The sequence below is a fragment of the Bufo gargarizans genome, chromosome 8 (assembly GCF_014858855.1).
Source record: "Bufo gargarizans isolate SCDJY-AF-19 chromosome 8, ASM1485885v1, whole genome shotgun sequence".
NCBI lineage: Eukaryota > Metazoa > Chordata > Amphibia > Anura > Bufonidae > Bufo > Bufo gargarizans.
The window spans coordinates 21,674,991-21,697,836 of NC_058087.1; the positions used below are offsets into that span (position 1 = coordinate 21,674,991).

The following is a 22,846-nucleotide window of genomic DNA, read 5'->3' on the forward strand; positions in this document are numbered from 1 at the left end:
TATAACCCCTGAGCACCCTACGATAAGGGGGCAGGACCACCGGCTCCCTACACCAGATACGGAGGGAGTCAGGGTCACCTGGGATCCAGCAAACAGAAAGTAACAGATAAATGTTCAACACTTAGCTTTTGTAGCAGACAGGAGAACAAGACCAGCGTGCACACACACTCCAGGAAGAAATATAAGCCGCCCAGAAAAGCATTCTGGGGAGGAATTTAAAGGGAAGCAATTAGTCCAACACATGACAGCTGAGAGAGGCTAACGAGATGAGAAACTGAATACCACAACAAAGTCAAGGAGGAGGTTCTGAAAGACCTCTGTCAGAGCTTCTCAGCTGTCTGGTTGTGACAAAGACACGCCCGCTTGCTGCCACAAGCCTTTTAACCTGTAGCCTGCCCCTCCCCTCCTGGCCTTTGGGAGGGGTCTACCCCACCTCTGCTGGACTGGCTGCAAATGACCCAAAAAACCCTTTAGGGTTTATAGCTCCAGTCCAGAAGTCATAGGGAGATGATTCTGGGACCAACGGATCCGCCAGGGTTCCGGCTACAACTAGAGTCCAAACATGGTGCCGCTATTGGGTTTCTGTGGGGAGATATGGATATCACCCTTCCCTGGCATCCCACCCTCAAACAAAGACCATGGGCATGTTCATCATGGCCACCGGGACACAAATGTGTATCCGGTTTGCGCCTGCGATGGAAGGGATATTCATAATTCCTTATGAAATGTAGGTGTCAACATGTCTGGGAGGTATCATTGATCCTGGCAATGGCTCATACCTCCTGCTGGGGGTTTTCCTGCAGGATCCATGCTGTCTGACTGAAGGTGTAAAATGTAACCAAATGTGGCCTGCTATTAGTTTTCTGCTATCTGGCTGCGGCTTTGAAGCAGGGCCCCCCTGTGAAGCTTGATTTCCTCTGCCATCTTTCAGCAAATGGTGGGTGCGAGGACATGGCTGACAGGAAATATTAATCCATATTCCTCACATGCTTATACTTGGAAACTACTAATAAGATGCTATTGACTGACCTGTTATAATGTTTTTATATTCATGAGTACATAATGATGACCTTCTGCAAACCACTGAGGGTCTCATTGACTCATTAACACTTAAAGGGCTTAGTCCATTACTAATGTAAAAATGGAAATCAGACATCATATATCACATGGCTATCTCTCTATAACAAAGCTAGAACTAACCCTCTACCTTACATGGATCCAGAGATCTCCTCATTCATTGCTTTACTTTTATCAAGCTGGCAGCTCAAGGGCAGTGTCCTTTCGGCTGCAGCTCAGGGCGCATGTTCATTCTGCTGAGACTCTCTCCCTATCACAGCTCAAGAGTAGAGATGGCCTTGCGGTTCGCCCGGCGGTCGTTTCGCGGCGAACTTTGCGTGTTCGCGATTCGCCGAACATGCGAACATATGGAGAAATTCGCGCCCGCCATATTCTTTTACATTATGAAGAACTTGACCCATGACACATCCATCAGCTGGTACAGGACAGCCAATTGAGACATTTCAGCACATGGACATACCCCCTACCTTATAAATAAACCTGATCTGGCCGCCATTTTACATTCAGTCTTTTGCCAGTGTAGGGAGAGGTTGCTGTGTGGAGCAGGGACAGACTGTTAGGGACACCAAACGCTAGCTAATAGGGGCACAAAAGTCATTTTAAGGACTGGTATAGGTGTGCTATCGATAGGTGTGATACACAGAGGGGTGCGATATACTTATACTTTTATATAGAGTCAAAAACACATAGATCTATATAGTGATCACCTGGAAGTCAGGGGCCTAGGGGCTAGGGGCTTACTAGGGCAATTTTTATATAGGGTAAGGTTCCGGACGGGGTCACTCTTATCAGGGCGGGTGGTCTGTGGTTAGGCTATCAGGGCCAGAATAGCACCCCCATGTAGGGCAATATCAGGGACAGTTCTTTGCCCACCCTGTCCTTCAATACCACATCATCATCTAGCCCAGGGATAGATGGTTTTTGCTTTCCCTCCGGGATTCATGGATGTGCACTGGAACCCCCCCGGATTGTGGTAGGACATATGGTTTCTGATTTGGTGCCGCTGAGCACTTGTTATTACCTACCACATCTATGCTTTTTGCTTAAAGGGGTTCTCCACTTTGTTTTAACTGATAATCTATCCTCTGGATAGATCATCAGCATCTAATCGGCGGAGGTCCGACACCCAGGACCCCCACCGATCAGCTGTTTTAGAAGGCAGACTCGCTCCAGCAGCGCAGCGGCCTTCTCGCTGTTTACCGCTGGCCCAGTGACGTCACGACTAGTATCAACTAGCGTGGGCGGGGCTGAGTTCTGTTCACTTGAATGGACCTTAGCCCCGCCCACGCTAGTTGATACTAGTCGTGACGTCACTGGACCGGCAGTAAACAGTGAGAAGGCCGCGCCGCTGCTGGAGCGCCGCTGCCTTCTCAAACAGCTGATCGGCGGGGGTCCTGCTTGTCGGACCCCCGCCGATCAGATGCTGATGATCTATCCAGAGGATAGATCATCAGTTAAAACAAAGTGCAGAACCTCTTTAACTTTAATAATTTAATACATTTTTATTTTGAGGGATATCTTTTCCGTTCACACGTCCGCAAAATGGGTCCGCATCCGTTCCGCAATTTTGCGGAATGGGTGCAGACCCATTCATTTTCAATGGGGCTGGAATGTGCTGTCCGCATCCGCATTTGTGGATCCGCACTTCCGCATCTGTGCTTCCGTTTCCGCAAAAAAATAGAACATTGCAGACAAGATTAGGCATTTTCTATTATAGTGCCGGCGATATGCGGTCCACAAATTGCAGAATGCACATTGCCGGTGTCCGTGTTTTGTGGATTCGCAAAACACTTACGGACGTGTGAATGGACCCTCATAGTAAAATTATTAAAGGTTACGTTTTATCTTCATGTATATTCTAATGGATTGCCTTCCTTGTACAATGTTATAATATACTTTCTATGTTAGAGAGTATATTATAGTGCATTTGTATTGTGCGGCAGTTGTGTGCGGTTCTGCTGCGATACTGCAGGTATATAGAGGGACAAGCGCTATTGGAACAAATAATTTCTACTGGTGTGATATACCAGTCGCCCCCCAAAAAAACTGATTGAAGCGGGGTGCTATATACCAATATACTTTCTTTATAGTGCATTTGAGTACTGTATAGTGCATTTGCGCATGAGCGTATGTGAAAATTATATTGCCGATATTTCGCATTTAAAAAATAAATAAATGGAGATCCCAAATTCGAATAATACATCTGGTATGTCACTGTCCATGTTGTGGGACTATTTGTGCACTTCTAGTAATTATTTCTTGGCTGCAAATATGAGCTGAAGGTTTTTCAGGTTCGTCTGCCATTAAAATGAATAGGACCCGCCGCAAACTTGCCGTCCCGGCAGATGTTCGTCCATCACTACTCAAGAGGCAGTTGAAGGATGAAAAAGAGCATGTGCGGCCAGCTGGACAAAGTAATAAGAAAAAACAAACAAACAGCAGGTGGCGCTACACAGAAACGTTTTATTGAATAACTCAGTGGCTATGCAAAAAAATGTATTACATGCAATTGCAAAAGTATTCAGATCCAGGTGCTGGTTTGTAAACTGTAGAATATTTTTCATGGGACAACGCCTTTAAGTACCCCTACAGTCTTGATCATTAGCCAATCCTTTAATATTTATGACACATCAATGAAATACTTTAATATTGATGACGCATAGACCATCAATGTCTGATCAGTGCGGCTTCAGACTACTTCATGCACCAGAAGACTGAACTGGAACTACACAGCTAAATCCATTGTGCAGTGGCCAGAGCTGGTTACTGCAGCACTGCTCCCAGTGAAATGAATGGGAGCAGTGCTGCGGTTACAAGTTCTGTCCACTGCACAATGGATGTAGTTGTGTAGTTCTGTTGTCAGAGCTACTCAGAAACAGCTAGTTCTTTGGGGTGTAGATTGATGGACCCCCACAATCAAATTCTGATGACCTATCCTGAGGATAGGTCATCAATAGTAAACAAGTGGACAACCCCTTTAACACAAGCTCTGTTTTTGCGAAATTTGTATCTATGTAGTTTTGAACAGAGGTGGATCCCATGGCTTCCAAGAAGAGGGTTCTGATAAAGTTAAATGTAACTGTGCCTGCCAACATTCTCCAGAGCTCTAGGAACTGATGTCGATCCCGAGGCAGTAACGTCTTCACAATTGGAAAGCAATATTAGAACTCTACTCATGGTTCACTTCATTGATTTATGGGGGAAATGTTTAAAAGAAATGTAAAATATTTGATATTTAATGTACTGAATAACATTTTAACAAGATATAGCTAAAAATGTTGTCCTTACACCAGTGTATAAGACATGTCGGTAAATAATATATCGTAAGGTGCTCGCGTTAAAAATGAAGTTCTCAAGGCAAATGATTTTTCTATTTTTAGGTGACATGCTCACTAACATCAATGGAGTGAACATGGAAGGATTCAGCCACCAGCAGACAGTGGAACTCATCCGCTCATCGGGAACCTTTCTCAGGTAATGGGTTTTGGCTTCTACGAAACATTGAAACCGGCGTAAGATTTATGAAGGACTTTTGGAAAGCTGACACCCTCTGCTTTTTTTGTTCGATCTGGATTTTTGCTTTTTATCAGTGACAAGCATGCCGCTCTCAACTGCCCTTTTAACATTAGTAGCCCAGGAGAAACAGGTGGAGGATGGGAGTGGTGTTAACTCTGGCAATGGTACCTGTACACATGGATCACAGTGGCAACCCTCACACTGATATTTCTTAGGGCTGTGCAGTAGGGTGCACCCTTTCTTCCCTTGGGGCACACCGTGATGTCAGGAATCCTTACTGGTGGTGATTGGGGTGTCTTTGGAAGAGCGAGCAGCAGAATGGTTGAATTGGCTGGTGGATGATGGAAGAGTCAGTAATTAGGCCAGCGTTAATAAATAAATAAGTCTGTCTTAAAGGGAACCTGTTGCTGGTTTGTGTGCGGATGCACACAGTAGGGTATTTGTTTGGCGCACAAAAGACGACCTCAGTCAGTGGACTTTTGGTGAAATAGCTGTTTTTATTGTTCAGTAGACAATGCGTTTCGGAGTTTATAACTCCTTTATCAAGTCTAAAACAAGGGTATAAAAAAGTGCCGGAGGCAATGATGATAGTAATAATAATAATGATAATAATAATAATAAGAACTGTAGTTTGCAGAGAGAAATAAAATGCAAATGTCAGTTTCAACAGCAGTTGATTAAAAGCAAAGGTAAACCCCCCCTCTGTCCTACACACTCCCCCACAACTACATTCCAACAAATACCGTCAATATACACACACCACCTTCCCAATACCGCACTAGGGACACCAGTTTTTACATACTTTATACATTCACTCATCCCATAACCACAGTCCTCCTGAGACACAATTGAGCACACAATTTTTTATGCCAGCAGAAATAGTAGACACCACTGGGTCCAAAAGTGGCCCTATACGCGGACCATTGAATACTTATCGACTTCCTTTGCTTTTAATCAACTGCTGTTGAAACTGACATTTGCATTTTATTTCTCTCTGCAAACTACAGTTCTTATTATTATTATTATTATTATCATCATTATCATTTTTCTTGTATATAATTATGCACCTTTTAATGCTTGTTTTAGACTTGATAAAGGAGTTATAAACTCTGAAACGCGTTGTCTACTGAACAATAAAAACAGCTATTTCACCAAAAGTCCACTGACTGAGGTCGTTTTTTGTGCGCCAAACAAATACCCTACTGTGTGCATCCGCACACAAACCAGCAACCTCTTCCTTCACAGTCCCTAGGAGTCCTTGGCAACTCCACCCTAAGGGACCGAATGGGTATTGGCAGCACCGACCACCCTAAAAAAAAAACACGCCCCCTTGTTTCCCCACGTGTACCTGCCTCCACGGACGTTGTGCTCCAACCCGCACAACACCAAAAGGTGAGCACACTTCAACCATTACGCAAAACCACACAACCGCTACCCACCACCCTATGAGCGCCTCTCCCTTCTCTTATTTTTCTCTCGCCAAATTGCCTTAAAGGGAACCTGTCGTCAACTTTGTGCTGCCCATACTAAAGGCAGAATAAAGTAAAGACAGGTGAGTTGATTTCAGCGGTCTGTTATTTAAAAGTTAAAAGTAAGCGGTTGCCGAGAACCAACATCACGATCATTGCAGACTAGTCCTGGAAAAGAGTCACGGCCATCTGAGAAGAGTCATGGTTATTCATAAATTCCTGCTCTCCTGCCCACCTACTGATGATGGACAGTCTTCTACCTAGTTTTCTCCCTTTCTGTCTAGGAGAGAACTGCCACTCACCAGCAGATGGGCGGGAGAGCAGGAGATTATGAATAACCAGGACTCTTCTCAGGTAGATTTGACTCTTTTCAAGGTCTGTGCTGCAATAATTATGATGCTGGTTCTCAGCAACCACTTACTTTTAGCTCATGAGTGACACACCGCTGACATCAGCATTTCTGTCACTATTTTATGCTGCCCTCAGTGAAGTCAGCATAAGGTTGATGACAGGTTCCCTTTAACTAAAGTGCAGGATAGGGGTGATAATAGTACAGAGGTGACGATTCCCTGCGTTCAGGACTAGTTCTGAGGAGTAAGCACATGTAGGTCCTCTTTCTTCCTCAATTAGCACAAAACAACAATTCTCTCGCTAGGTAGGGGATGGACCCAGTTCCATCTCCTGGCAATCTAAGGGGTTGAGTCACAATGTTAACCCCTACTTATCCATACAATACTATTGGGTATACAAACACGGTTAATCAGAACTTTTGACTTAACAATACAATGTTACAATTTTCCATTTTGCAGTTACCCTATTCTGGGGTACTGCATCAATATTGTGCCAAATACTAAAGATAGGATGCACAGAGTAACAGGCTTTAATATGCACGATGGCACCTGTTGAAAAGAAAGTTCAAAAGTCTGCGATATCCCAATAACAGCAAAATTAGTAACCTGGCCAGTCTTATAAAGTAGGTGGGCCCAAGCAACTCTGCGCACCCTCTGCCAGCCCCTCCCTCTCCTCCTTGATTGACAGGGCTAGATGAGATGACTATACAGGAACCTAGACCCATTAGTGAAGAATAAGAGGAAGGGAGGCAGGGAGGAGGAGCAAGGGTGCACTTGAGTGGCTTAGGTCCTCTCTCAGTGCACTTAACTGCTCATTTGCAAATGGCTTAAAAGAACTTCTTATCCAGAATGAAACAATGAATCGCTCAGTGCATCATTACACAGGTGTCGTGCAAATAGGTCATCAGTGGGGATGAGCGAATCGACTTTGAATTAAACATCCGAAGTCGATTCGCAAAAAAAATTGTTCTAATACTGTACGGAGCAGGAGCTCCGTACAGTATTAAAATGTATTGGCTCCGATGAGCCGAAGTTATTGCTTCGCGAAGTCTCGCAAGACTTTGCGCAATAACTTCATCAATTAATTTGTACTGTAAAAAAACATTTCCCGAACTTGGGTTCAGTTCCAAGTGGTACCTTGGAACCGAACCCGAGTTCGGGAAATGTTTTTTACAGTACAAATTCATTTATGAAGTTATTGCACAAAGTCTCGCGAGACTGCGAAGCAATAACATCGGCTCATCATGTTTCATCCGAAGTCGATTCGCTCATCCCTAGTCATCAGTATTAAACACTCAGTCAACCCCTTTAACAGTGAATATCCTGGTGATAGATTCCCTTTAATTTTGAAGACATTTGTGATTCTGCTTGCACCACCATTATTATGCAGAATGACTAATGAATCTAAGGTTTTTGTATTCATTTGACATCACGTTGCTGGCTTGTTAGACTTCTCCAATCTGCATAAAAGCAATGCACTTGAAGATATATGACTGTATTTGTGGTGAACACATCAGTGACTTGTAAATTTAAGCAGAGGAAGTTACTTGCGGTCACATAAGTGGACACATGAAGAGTAGGCTTGAGAACTTGAGAAGAGCTAATATATGAACTTTTTCAAGGAGGAACAACTGTAGGCTGGACCTTTTGAAGAATTATATAACAATGTTCAATTTTGATTACCTTGTGAGTAGAGATGAGCAAATCGGTTCAAAACAAATTGGATCCAACCCCAAAAAAAATATATTTGAGTTGCATCCGAATCTGAATTTTTTTGGGGGAGATGAGAGAGAGAAAGAGGGAAATAAAAAAATAATATAAAATAAAGAAAAAAGTGAGAGACTAGAGAGAAAAAATGTAAGCCCTAGGAGCAGTGATGGCCAGTTCGCATTGTTCGCCCGCGAACATATGCGGGCTGCCATCTTTTTTCACAAGTCCGGCGAGGCATAGGTAAGCCCTTACCTGTGCCTGTGCACGAGCCGGTCTGAAAACAAGTGCGGTCAGCGGGAGCATGCAGTTCCGAGAACAGCCACTGGGGGCCTTCATCGGGCTGTTCTTAGAACTGCCTGCTCCCGCTGACCGCATTTGTTTTCAGACCGGCTCGCGGCACAGGCACAGGTAAGGGTTTACCTATGCCTCGCCGGACTTGTAAAAAAATATGGCAGCCTGCCTAAATCTTTAAGGACCCAATTTTTTATTAAAACTTGCTGCTTTGAACCTATGGAGAAGACTTGTTTCTATCGCTTCTATGCTGCTATGGTAACATAAAAATCAACGCTTACACCCACATATAATCAGGATAACCCACAAAGAGTTAATAAAAGTCAAAGGGGTTGTCCCAGGAAAAATATTCTACAGTTTTCAAACCAGCACCTGGATCAGAATATTTTTTATAATTGTATGTAATTTAAAATTTAGCCTAGCCACTGAGTTATTCAATAAAATGTATCTGTATAGCGCCACCTGCTGTTTGTTCTTTTTCTTATTACTGTGTCCTGCTCAATGAGAAGGCCGCACATGCTCAGTTTTATCCTTCAACTGCCTCCTGAGCTGTGATAGGAAGAGCATGGACACGCCCCCTGAGCTGTGATAGGTAGAGCATGGACACGCCCCCTGAGCAAAGGCAGAAAAGACACAACCCTTGAGCTGCCAGCTTGATATAAATCTAGCAGAGCAATGAATGGGGAGATCTCTGGATCCAAGTGAGGTACAGGGCTGGTTCTAGCTTTGTTGGAAATAGATTGTCATGTACTGTATGATGTCTGATTTTCATTGTTTACATCAGTCATTGATAACCCCTTTAATCAGTATGTTATGAGTACCCCAAAATGGTGCCATTAAAAACTACAACTTGTCCCGCGAAAAATTAGCCCTCATTATGGCTACATAGATTGAAAAATAAAAAAGTTATAGCTCTTGGAAGATGATGATGAAAAATTTAAAAGAAAAAATATTTGCCAGTAGTTAAGCCTACTCAGAGATCAAAATAACTGACCAAATAACTGAAGTGTGAAATCGGCCTAAGGCCTCATGCACATGACTGTTGTTTTATTCCGTGTCGGTTGTGCCGTTTTTCGTGATTTTCTGCGGACCTATTGACTTTTAATAGGTCTGTTGAAAACTCGGCTAATGCACCGTTTGTCATCCGTGTCCGTGATCCGTGGTTCCAGTCTGTCAAAAAAATATAACCTGTCCTATTATTTTCGTGGAAAACGGTTTGCGGATCCATTCAAGTCAATGGGACCGCTAAAAAAGACGGAGGCACACAAGATTCTCATCCGCGTCTGTTTTTTTCCTATCATTTGCATGGCAAACCTGTCTTAGATTTTTTTTTACTTTCCTTACATGTCTGGTGATCCTCCAAAAATAAAGGAAGATACACGGAAACAAAAACGGAAACGGATCACGGAACAACGGAACCCCATTTTGCGGAACGGAACACAACAATGGTCGTGTGCATGAGGCCTTACTCATAGGGTCCATTCACATGTCCGTAAGTGTTTTGCGGATCCGAATAGGACATGTTCTATTTTTTTGCGGAGCCAAGGACAGGAAGTTCAGGGCTGCGGAGCGGAAGTGTGGATGCGGACAGCACACTGTGTGCTGTCCGCATCTTTTCCGACCCTCTTGAAAATGAATGGGTCTGCATACGGACGTCTGAATGGAGCCTAATGGTGGGTTCACACTACCGTTATGCCATTTTGGCTATATAGGTTCAGTTTATAACAGAATAAAACGGAATGGCCAGATGAAATGCAAAACGGAAGCCTTTAGGAGGCATTCCATTTTGCTCCTTCCTAATAGAAGTCTATGGGCAACATAACGGATCCGTCTGGTTTCCGTTATGCAGGATGGAAACAAAGTCCTGTCGACGGGAAACCAGACGGATCCGTAATGCTTGCCCATAGACTCTATTAGGACGGAGCACAATGGAATGCTTAAAGGCTTCAGTTTTTCATTCTGCTGGCCATTCCGTTATATTCCGTTATAAACGGAACCTATATAGCCGATATGGCATAACGGTAGTGTGAACCCACCATTACTTTTTTCTCTGTAAATCCATATTCCCCTATTTAAAACTGAAAACGTCATGGCTGCTGTCACAGACCGAGGCGAACCAGTGTGAACAGAGCTGTATACTGGTTATAGGTGCTGGTAAAATGGCAATTGTGGTGTCTACTTGTACTTATTTATGATGTCACTCACATGCAAAATTTCTTGTATTGCAGAATTGAAACTGAATATAGTGCAAAAATTAGAAAAGCAGAACTACAAGCTAAACTGCTTATTTTAAAGGTATGTTACAGTATGTATTATACAGAGAACAGAGATGCACATACAAACAAATCTTATGTTATATTTTTACCTCTTCAAAGTCTCCAGGACTCCGACTTGACTTCTAGCATCCTTAAAGGGGATGTGCTACCGTTAAATATTATTTTTATATAATTCAGCATGAATAACTACTTTAATTTGTAATTTACTTTCTGTTACAAAAATGCTCCAGTTGTGAGATATTCCCTTCACTTCATTATAATGACCTAATCCCTTCCCTAAAGCCAGAGGTGTAAATTGACCTGAATGCTCTTTCTATAAAACCAGTGTCTTCTTATGCGGCACAAGGGTCTTTGGTCCCCTCAGGCTACTGGGCCCGGTAGCGACTGCTATGCCCCTGCATATGAGGTACAGGGCTAGATTATTATATGATGTCTGATTCTCATTTTCTTTAAATCAATCATGGGATAATCCCTTTAATAACTGTGTGGGGAGCATTATATAGTTTATAATACTTCGGCCATTGCAACACTCTCCTCTCTATTCTCAGTCATGTCAGCCAGTTGTGCAATACCAGAAACATATAATATTTCGATACAGAAATTATATATATATATACAGTTAGGTCCATATATATTTGGACACTGACACAAATTTAGTTTTTATTACCCGTTTACTAAAACATATTTAAGTTATAGTTATATAATGGACATAAAGTCCAGACTTTTAGCTTCCATTTGAGGGTATCCACATTAAAATTGGATGAAGGGTTTAGGAGTTTCAGCTCCTTTACATGTGGCACCCTGTTTTTAAAGTGACCAAAAGTAAGTAATTGGACAGTTGACTCAATGGCTGTTTCATGGGCAGGTGTGGGCAATTCCTTCATTATTTCATTCTCAATTAAGCACATAAAAGGCCTGGAGTTGAATTGAGGTGTGGTGCTTACATTTTGAAAATTTTGCTGAGAAGTAAACATGCGGTCAAAGGAGCTCTCCATGCAGGTGAAACAAGCCATCCTCCATCTGGGAAAACAGAAAAAAAAACATCCGAGAAATTGCTACACTATTAGGAGTGGCAAAATCTACAGTTTGGTACATCCTGAGAAAGAAAGAAAGCACTGGTGACCCTTAACAATGTAAAAAGACCTGGACGCCCACGGAAGACAACAGTGGTGGATGATCGCAGAATAATTACCATGGTGAAGAGAAGCCCCTTCACAACAGCCAACCAAGTGAGCAACACTCTCCAGGATATAGGCGTATTAATATCCAAATCTACCATAAGGCCTCATGCACATGACCGTTTTTCGGGTCCGCATCCGAGCCGTAGTTTTTGTGCGGACCCATTCACTTCACTCCATATGCTGTCTGCATCCTTTGCACCGTTCCGTGGCCCCGGAAAAAAAAATATAGCATGTCCTATTCTTGTCCGTTTTGTGGACAAGAATGGGCATTTCTACAATGGGCCGCCTGTTCCGTCCCGCAAATTGCGGAAGGCACACAGGCGGCGTCCATTTTTTGCGGATCCGCAAAAAAATGGCACGGTCGTGTGCATGAGGCCTAAGGAGAAGACTGCATGGAAGTAAATACAGAGGGCTCACTGCATGGTGCAAGCCACTCATAAGCCTCAATAATAGGAAGGCTAGATTGGACTTTGCTAAAGACTTTGCTAAAAAAAAATCTTAAAAAACCAGCACACTTCTGGAAGAACATTCTTTGGAGAGATGAAACCAAGATCAACCTCTACCAGAATGATGGAAAGAAAAAAGTATGGTGAAGGCACGGTACAGCTCATGATCCAAAGCAAACCACATCATCTGTAAAACACAGCGGAGGCTGAGTGATGGCTTGGGCATACATGGCTGCCAGTGGCACTGGGTCCCTAGTGTTTATTGATGATGTGACACAGGACAGAAGCAGCCGGATGAATTCTGGGGTTTTCAGAGACATACTGTGCGCTCAAATCCAGCCAAACTGATTGGTCAGCGTTTCATATTACAGATGGACAATGACCCGAAACATAAAGCCAAAGCAACCCAGGAGATTAGTAAAGCAAAGAAGTGGAATATTCTTGAATGGCCGAGTCAGTCACCGGATCTGAAGCCAATAGAGCATTTCACTTGGTAAAGACTAAACTTCAGACAGAAAGGCCACAAACAGCTACTGAAAACCGCTGCAGTAAAGGCCCGGCCGAGCATTAAAAAGGAGGAAACACAGCGTCTGGTGATGTCCATGAGTTCAAGACTTCAGGCAGTCATTGCCAACAAAGGGTTTTCAGCCAAATATTAGAAATTACCATTTTATTTGCAATTATTTAGTTTGTCCAATTACTTTTGAGCCCCTAAAATGAAGGGATTGAGTTTACAAAATGCTTTAGTTCCTCACATTTTTATGCAATCATTTTGTTCCACCCACTGAATTAAAGCTGTAAGTCTGAACTTCAACTGCATCTGAATTTTGATAAAAATCCATTGTGGTAATGTACAGAACAAAAATTTGAAATTATTGGTCTCTGTCCAAATATATATGGACCTAACTGTATATAACAATGGAATTACCCATAGGGGACCTGAAATAGAGACGTAATAGTTGACTTAAAATGCACTCCATTTGCGTGCAGATATTTAATCTTAGAAGGATTGCATGACAATAGTCTTAAAAGAACGTTATGACTACACATATCTATGGGTACTGCGGCTTGTAGATCATTTCAAGACTGTCAGCATAAAAATCAGTAACCCAACATCTGTCTCCTGTGACCAGATAGTGGTGAAGCCTATTTCTTTTAACTGTATTTTGCAAAAAAAAAAAAAAAAAACGTTTCTAGATTTGCTTAGTGAGGTACTTTCCACCCCTTGCAGATATCTGGTTTCCTGTGCTGCAGGCTTTGTCCTTACAACTGTTATGTCTTTATAGTTCTGGTTTTTCTGGTTTGTGTCAACATCAAATAATCATTTATCGCTGTCATTTTGTAATGTATTTCTTTTCCCTTTATTGCTCCTATTTCCCGTTCTTCGCAGTGGTCACATGACCATATCCATGCAGCTCTTCGTATTATCGACTGTGCTGTTGTGTCCATGAGCGGGGCAGTAATAGTGGAGTGTCTATCAGTGTTGAGTGAGCATGCTCAGCCAAACACCAGTTCAGCTCGAGCATCGCTATTCTCAGCCAAATTCCTCATGTCAGTATATTTAAATCCAATTTAGCTGCTATTTCTGTAAAGTTTCTGCCAGGATTTGAACTCACAAACTTCTACATTAGAGGCAAGGTCTTTAACCACTCAGCTATAAAACTGAATGATAAACTGTGCTAGAAAAACCTCATAGTAGTTTGTCATGTAGTAAGTATTCCTATACAGCAGAAGTATCAATTCATATTTCACTGCAGGTTAACATGTAGCTGTATAGCATAGTGGTTAAGGTTCTTGGCTCTAATGTTGAAGGCTGTGAGTTAAAATCCCGCAATATATATGTTTTTAGCCATAATATATTTACATATATTTTAATATATTTAGAATATATAATATATTATAAAATATGTAAATATATTATGGCTAAAAACAACAGTAGTAGTTTCCCACATATTATGCATTCATATATATCAGAAGTATGATTTTATCTATCTATCTATATATATATATATATATATATATATATATATATATATATTGTGACACAGTGAGGGGTTGTGTCTGGCAAGGCAGGTATTTTCCTCCCAGCATGTGCGGCTGGGTGGATTTCCTTAAATAGGCAGCTGGGCTCAGCAGAGATGTCTCTGTTTTGGGGATCTGAGGCTTTGTGCCGTGCTGGAGGGCTGAGAGCCGCATGCTGGGGAAACAGACCCCCTAAAGCCTGCTGTGGACTACTGGACGCAGAACTGCCAGCAAGGTGACTTGTGTTATATGAACTTTCCATTGTGTGTGAATTAACACCAAGACTGCAAAGTTACGTGCTGTTTTGTGCAATTGCCTCAAGTGTGAATAACACTGACGTTTTGAGTTAAGAACTTGTATTTTGCCTCTGTACTGTGCCCGCTTACCCTATCTACCAGAGCGAAACCCCACTATATATATATAAATTTTTATTTTATTTTTTTGTAATTACACATTTATTTTGCGCCATACATTTTTTACAATTGCAAAAAAATATATAAACTTAGCCTCTTTTTCTGAAACATTTCTGCCAGGATTTGAACTCACAACCTTCTCCATTAGAGCCAAGAACATAAACCACTACACTATGCAGCTGCATGCTAACTAGCACTGAAATATGAAATTATACTTCTGCTGTATAGGAATATTTACTAGATGACAAACTACTTAGAGGTTTTTCTGACATAGTTTATCATTCAGCTTTATAGTGGTGTGGTTAAAGTCCTTGCCTCTAATGTAGATGGTTGTGAGTTCAAATCCTGGCCGAAACTTTTCAGAAATAGTGGCTAAATTTGATTTAAATACACTGGATGTCCCCAAGCACTGACTCTATATATGGACATAGCTATATATGGAGTCAGAGCAGGGACTCCTAAGCCGTGAACTTACACTGGGGGATTCCCTCACTGTACAGCAATATTCTGCATGGACATCAGAGGGATCCGGCACCCTCCCCTCTTCAGAGCAGGGGGTGCCTGGTTTAATGCTTGGTTTCTCCAATTGACTTCCATTGTGCTCGGGTGCTCTGTAGAGCACCTGAGCATTGCAAAGTGTTCTACCCGAACACGTTGGTGCTTGATCAACACTAGTGTCTATGTAACTAGTACAGCCACAGTCAATCACAGTGGCTGTCCTCACACTATCACTTCTATGGATGTTTAGTGAAAGGAGGGTGCATCCTTTCTTCCCCCAGGGGCACACTCTGGTTCTGGGGATCCTGCCTGATGGTAATTGAGGTGTCTGTATGGGTACAAGGTATGGCATGTAGAATGCAATGGCCAGCATATGGTATAGGAGTCAGAAAACTAGGCCAAAGGTAGAAGAATAAATGTCTCTCTTTACTCAAGTGCAAAATGGGATTTGTAGTACATTCAGTTATAGTAGACACAGTTTACAGTGAAGTTCTTTCCCAGGTAACAATGTATGGATTTAGGCAAAGATGGAAGTTCTGACCCACTTTCCTCTATATCTTGCTAATATCTCTCTCAGTAGGGTCTATGGCTGGCAATAGTATTCTTACAAAAATGGCTATAGTGTCCACAGTGGAATACAATGTCTTGAAGGCACATCTGGCCAGGATGTGTCCAGGTGTGAAGGATGTCTTAACGGTGTCCCTCACAGCAGCAAAGTTAGAATGGCTGTAGTAGCGGATTAACTTGATGACTTCTGGCATTGGTAGGTGCATTTCTGGAGCTGTGGTACAGAAAGGAGAAGTGCATTATGGGTTTGGTAGTATACAGGAATGGGAAGTGATACATACAGGATGGAAAGTAACCAGAGTGATTTGTTTATATAGGGAAAACAGGTCAGGAGAGTGCAAAAGAAAGAGCATGGGGAAGATGTACATGAAGTAAGAGACTACATAAGCATATCTGTTAAAGACCATATCCAATGCAAAAGAAAAGCACTTCAATAAAACATTGCTAGCAACGAGGCTGCAATCCACAAAACTAAAAAGTTGCTTCACTCCAAATAGCTAAAAAGTAAAGGTGGCTTATCCACCAATGTGAAAAATAGTGATGTTTCAGTCCTATCACAGAAACCGTTCCCAGAAAACTTCTTTAAATTAAGCAACATTTAGTTTTCTTATAATTTACAGGAAGATTTTCGATCAAAATGGAAGGACTTACAAGGTGTGTTAAGAAAAGAACAGCAGCTTCTTCATGGTAAATGTTTTATTATCAGTTTTAGTTTAGCAGATTGTTTATACTTTAAATTTTATGTTATAATATGTATTGCTTATTATTAGGCCTCATGCACGCGGCTCGGATGCGGACCCATTCACTTCAATGGGGCGCAAAAGATGTCCTATTCTTGTCCACGCTTTGCGCAAATTGCAGAAGGCACACGGACAGCTTCCATTTTTTGCGGATCGCAAAAAACGGAACAGTCGTGTGCATGAGGCCTAAGAATGTGGTATTGTATTGTCATAAACAGATCTGAAAATCAAAATTATTAGATTTTTAACATGTATCCTATTATTTGTGCAAATATTAACTTTTTGATGTTTACTGTATTCACTATGAGTATGGATAGAAAGTCTAAAAGGAACAGTTTCCTCTGGTAGCACCTAATGTGCAGAAGTGCGCCCTATGGGTGTTCTCGTTTCCAAGTATCAGTGCCTTCCCGGGTGTACAAATCCTAATAGACACAAAAATCTATGTGAAATTACTATGGGAATAAAGAGAGCCAGCTTTTTTTTTTTTTTTTATGGACTTTGGGGTACCTTCTAAATTGTGTCTCCCACTTGCTATTTTAGGCTACTTTCCCACTAGTGTTTTGGCTTTCCGTTTGTGAGATCAGTCATAGGCTCTCACCAGCGGTCCAAAACAGATCAGTTTTGCCCTAATGTATTCTGAATAGAACAGGATCCGTTCAGAATGCATCAGTTTGCCTCCGATCAGTCACCATTCCGCTCTGGAGGCTGACACCAAAACGCTGCGTTTTGCTGTCCGCCTGACGAAGCGGACCCAAGCAGATCCTGGCACACAATGTAAGTCAATGGGGACGGATCAGTTTCCCATTGACTTTTAATGGTATTCAATTCGGATCCGTCATGGCTATAGAAGATATAATACAACCGGATTCGTTGATGACGGATGCATGCGGTTGTATTATTGTAACAGAAGTGTTTTTGCAGATCCAGGACAGATCCGCAAAAAACCCTAGAGTGAAAGTAGACTGGGACAGTTGTTCACATTCTGTCATTTTAAAATATACATGCAAAACACAGATACAGATGTTTACCCAAATGTTTATTTCTGAGGGCTGCTTTACAATGGTTTCGTAAGTAATACCGCCAATATCTAAATAACAGTAACAAAAAGTTGTTAGACTGTGCAAATACCCCCCCCCCCCCGCCCTCCCAACTGGTTACCGCCCCTCTGTACCCTTACTACAGACTGCTAGCAAATTATTCATAATTTCTAGTGCGAATAATAAAAGAATGGTACAACATAGAGCCATAAGAATAGATGCTCCAGGATTGTTATTACATGGGGAATACATGTAGCCATTAAACAGGCATGTCAGGAGCGGTGACAGGTCCTCTTTATGGGGTCATTTATGAAAGACAGGTGTTATATACACCAGTCTTAATAAAAGGCTGCCGGAGTGAGAAGTGACAACAAATGTACTTTCACACTTGCATTGTAAAGATCCGCCGGAACGGTCTGCCAGATCCGGAAATCCGTGTGCAAACAGATAGCATTTGTAGAAGGATCTGGATGCGGATCCATCTAACAAATGCATTGAAACACTGCATCCGTCTCTCCAGTGTCATCTGTAAAAACTGATCCGGTATTTATTTATTTTTTGCATTCTCAAAGGTAAAAACCGGATCTGTTTTTCTGGAAAACTTGGTGCCGGATCCGGCATTAATGCATTTCAATGGAAAATAATGCCGGATCTGGCATTCCGGAAAGTGATCAGTATTGCATGCTGCGGTATTTTCTTTGTCCAAAAACCGTACAGTGACTGAACTGAAGACATTCTGATGCATCCTGAATGGAATGCTCTCCATTCAGAATGCATTAGGATCAGTTTTTTTCCGGTATTGAGCCCCTAGGACGGAACTCAATACCGGAAAAGAATAACGCTAGTGTGAAAGTGCCCTAATTCATTAAGATGCTCGTGCCTTTTAAACAATTTGTCTCTTCTGTGATGTCCATGTGCCAGAAATGTATGCAAGCTAGGAGCTGGCATAGACTTCAGTTATAATTTATGACATTTTTCTGGTGAAAATTATAGGAAATATGTCAGGCTAAAGTGGCTCCTTCTTCCCCTTCTGCTAAGTTCTATCCACTTATCAAGAAAGTGGTGACAAAAGAGTACAATCTAAAAAAGTAAAGACATTTTGAGCAAAATGCTGATTTCACAAAAATTTGTGACTTTTGTACAAGCGAACCTTTTATAAATGACCCCCTTTATCTCTGTGTGTACCCATACAAAGCAGTTGACATTCATTTGTTCCACTGGAGGGCGTCCATAATTGTATTTTTCTGATGGAGTTAGGAAAGAGAGATTATCTAAATCAGAGACTCTTTTCAGGAAATCTCTTTATTAATTTTTTGTCTCTAATTTTTGCAGGGACTATAAATGAGAACAAAATTCAGGAAGAACTGGACTCCATTCATTCCAAGATCTTTGGGAATCCCTCACCAGGTTCCTTCTTAAATAAACATAGATTGTCAAGCTCAAGCAGTGGAAAAAGCCAGCTGAGCTCTATGATGCTAAACAGTGAAGATGGACTTGGATCAATGTCCGAGCTTGATGAAGACTCTGGGACAGAAGCTTGTTTTAGTCGTCAATCTAGTGCAGAAGAAGACTTTATGTATAAGTTGAATGGACTTTCTTCAATGAGACCTTCGCTGTCTCAACATAGAAGCATTAGTATGACAAGTAGTGAAAGTGAACCAATGTCACCAAACTGGGACTCCATAAGTCTATCAAATTTTTTTGGGACTTTGCCACGTAAAGGTAGAAAAGGAAGTATCCAAAAGAACTTCTTTAAATTTATTCCTGGTTTGCACAGATCAGTAGAAGAAGAAGACTCTCAGGTGTAAATGTATAAACACAGATAGAACTTCAGCATTATTATAAGATGCTACAAAATATGTCTTATAAATACATTTATAGTATCACTGGGAGATATAATGTGACAATCATGGACTACTAGTAACAAGTGGATGGAACTCTCAGAATACACCCAGAAAACTGTCCATAGAGATTTTGTTTGGGAATTGGACCTTAAGGCCTAGTTCACACGAACGTTTTTTTTTGCGAGTGTACGGGCCGTTTTTTTTGCGGACCCATTGACTTGAATGGAGCCTTTCAATGGTTCCGCAAAAAAAAACGGAATGTACTCCGTATGCATTCCGTTTCCGTATTTCCATTTTTCTGTTCCGTTGAAAGATAGAACATGTCCTATTATTGCCCGCAAATAACGTTCCGTGGCTCCATTCAAGTCAATGGGTCCGCAAAAAAAAATGGAACACATACGGAAATGCATCCGTATGTCTTCCGTTTCCGTTCCGTTTTTTCTGAACCATCTATTGAAAATGTTATGCCCAGCCCAATTTTTTCTATGTAATTACTGTATACTGTACATGGCATATGGAAAAACGTAAAGGAAAGGAAACAAAACGGAACTCAAAAACTGAACAACGGATCCGTGAAAAACGAACTGCAAAAAACAATAAGGCCCCTTTCACACGGGCGAGTTTTCCGTGAGGGTGCGATGCGTGCGGTGAACGTATTGCATCTGCACTGAATCCTGACCCATTAATTTCTATGGGGCTGTGCACATGAGCGTTGATTTTCACGCATCACTTGTGCGTTGAGTGAAAATCGCAGCATGCTCTATATTGTGCGATTTTCACGTGACGCAGGCCCTATAGAAGTGAATGAAGTGCGTGAAAATCACATAGCATCCGCAAGCAAGTGCGGATGCGGTGCGATTTTCACGCATGGTTGCTAGGTGACAGTCTATTCACTGTATTATTTTCCCTTATAACATGGTTATAAGGGAAAATAATAGCATTCTGAATACAGAGTGCATAGTACAATAGGGCTGGAGGGGTTAAAAAATAAATAAAAAAAATTTAACTCACCTTAGTCCACTTGATCGCGAAGCCGGCATCTCCTTGTGTCTCCTTTGTTGACTAGGACCTGTGGTGAGCATTAAATAGAGGTAAAGGACCTTTGATGACGTCACTCTGGTCATCACATGGTCTTTTACCATGGTGAATCACCATGGTAAAAGATCATGTGACGTACCATGTAATGACCGGAGTGACGTCATCAAAGGTCCTTTACCTCTATTTAATGCTCACCACAGGTCCTAGTCAACAAAGGAGACACAAGGAGATGCCAGCTTCGCGATCAAGTGGACTAAAGTGAGTTAAATTATTATTATTATTTTTTAACCCCTCCAGCGCTTTTTTACTATGCATTCTGTATTCAGAATGCTATTATTTTCCCTTATAACCATGTTATAAGGGAAAATAATACAATCTTCAGAACATCAATCCCAAGCCCGAACTTCTGTGAAGAAGTTCGGGTTTGGGTACCAAACATGCGCGATTTTTCTCATGCGAGTGCAACGAATGACAATGTTTTGCACTCGCGCAGAAAAATTGCGCATTTTCCCGCAACGCACCCGCCTCTTATCCGGGCAAAAAAACTGACGCCCGTGTGAAAGAGGCCTAAAAGCCATACGTTCGTGTGAACTAGGCCTAACTGATCTTGGAATGCTTTTAATCTCAAATGACCTTTTTGAGTGAACTCAGTGATCTCCCCCTCAGGCACATTCTCTAATATATGTTACTGAGTTAGGCCTCTTGCACATGAACGTTGTGCATCCGCTTCGTGCATTGGAGACCGCGACCTGCGGTCCCCAATGCACGGCCAATGTCCGTGCGGCGGCCGGGACAAATCGAGACCTATTCAACTTGAATGGGTATGTGATCCATCCACCGGCAAAAAAATAGAACAAGTTCTATTTTTTTTCTGCGGAAGCACGGACAGAGACACCATGGAAGCACTCCATAGTGCTCCCGTGGGGTTCCGATCTGTGCTTCTGTTCTGCATCTCCATGATTGCGGACCTATTCAAGTGAATACGGCCACGGGCACACAACTTTCATGTGTAAGAGGCCTTAAAAGGGATAACTGATTTACTGATGGCCTATTCTCAGGATAAGTCATCAGTATCTGATCGGTGGGGGTCTGACACCTGGGACCCCCACGATCAGCTGTTTTGAGAAGGCTCACTAAGCACAGCGCCGTACATTGTATAATGGCAGTGTTTGGTATTGCAGCTCAGCCCCATTCACTTGAATGAGGCTGAGCTGATCCTAGGTCACATGTTCGATCAATGTGTCGTCACTGGCCTAGGAAAAGCAGAGAGATGGCCATGGTGCTCACTAGAGCTCTTGGATTTTTTATGACTTGAGTACTGCAGAGTCTCCTTGCTCCTTCTGCACCCTCAGCTCAGTTTGCCTCTGAGGTGAAGAAGTCCCGAATTATCTGAGACAGAGTGGCCTGACAACCCAATTTAGAAAGCTGTAGTTCTTAGGGTACAGCCACGTGTTCAGGTGTCTGCATGCAGTTATAGAAGCCAAAATCAGGAGTGGATCATATAAGAAAATAAAGTTTAAGGCTGGTTTCACACGGGTGTTGCGGGTGCGTTGCAGGCACATGCGTGATTTTTCCGTGTGAGTGCAAAACATTGTAATGCGTTTTGCACACGTGTGAGAAAAATCTGCATGTTTGGTACCCAAACCCGGACTTCTGCACAGAAGTTCAGTTTTGGGTTAGGTGTTGTGTAGATTGTATTTTCCCTTATAACATGGTCATAAGGGAAAATAATAGCATTCTGAATACAGAATGCATAGTACAATAAGTCTGGAGGGGTTAAAAAAATAATAATAATTTTTAACTCACCTTAATCCACTTGTTCACGCAGCCCGGCTTCTCTTCTGTCTTCATCTTTGCTGTGCAGTAGGAATAGGACCTTTGATGACGCCACTGCGCTCATCACATGGTCCATCACACGATCTTTACCATGGTGATGGATCATGTGATGGACCATGTGATGAGCGCAGTGACGTCACCACAGGTCCTTTTCCTACTGCACAGCAAAGAAGAAGACAGAAGAGATGCCGTCTGCGCGAACAAGTGGATTAAGGTGAGTTAAATTATTTTTTATTTATTTTTTAACCCCTCCAGCCCTATTGTACTATGCATTCTGTATTAAGAATGCTATTATTTTCCCATATAACCATGTTATAAAGGAAAATAATAATGATCGGGTCCCCCTAGCAACCGTGCGTGAAAATCGCAACGCATCCGCACTTGCTTGCGGATGCTTGTGATTTTCACGCCGGGCCCATTCACTTCTATGGGGCCTGCGTTGCGTGAAAAACGCACAAAATAGAGCATGCTGCGATTTTCACTCAACGCACAAGTGATGCGTGAAAATCACTGCTCATGTGCACAGCCCCATAGA

At 42.1% G+C, this 22,846-nt stretch overlaps 1 protein-coding gene across 2 annotated transcripts in view; it reads left to right on the forward strand.

Annotated features, from left to right (window-relative positions):
* The window catches only part of LOC122945023 (cytohesin 1 interacting protein), a 37,240-nt gene extending 17,565 nt beyond the window's left edge, over positions 1-19,675 (forward strand). For both annotated transcript variants that reach the window (XM_044303820.1, XM_044303822.1), the window contains exons 6-9: positions 4,458-4,551; positions 10,642-10,708; positions 16,437-16,503; positions 18,926-19,675. In XM_044303820.1, coding sequence (XP_044159755.1) covers positions 4,458-4,551; positions 10,642-10,708; positions 16,437-16,503; positions 18,926-19,401 — 704 coding nt within the window. In that variant the 3' untranslated portion in view covers positions 19,402-19,675. The remainder of the gene's footprint in view (positions 1-4,457; positions 4,552-10,641; positions 10,709-16,436; positions 16,504-18,925) is intronic.
* The last annotated feature ends 3,171 nt before the right edge of the window (positions 19,676-22,846 follow it).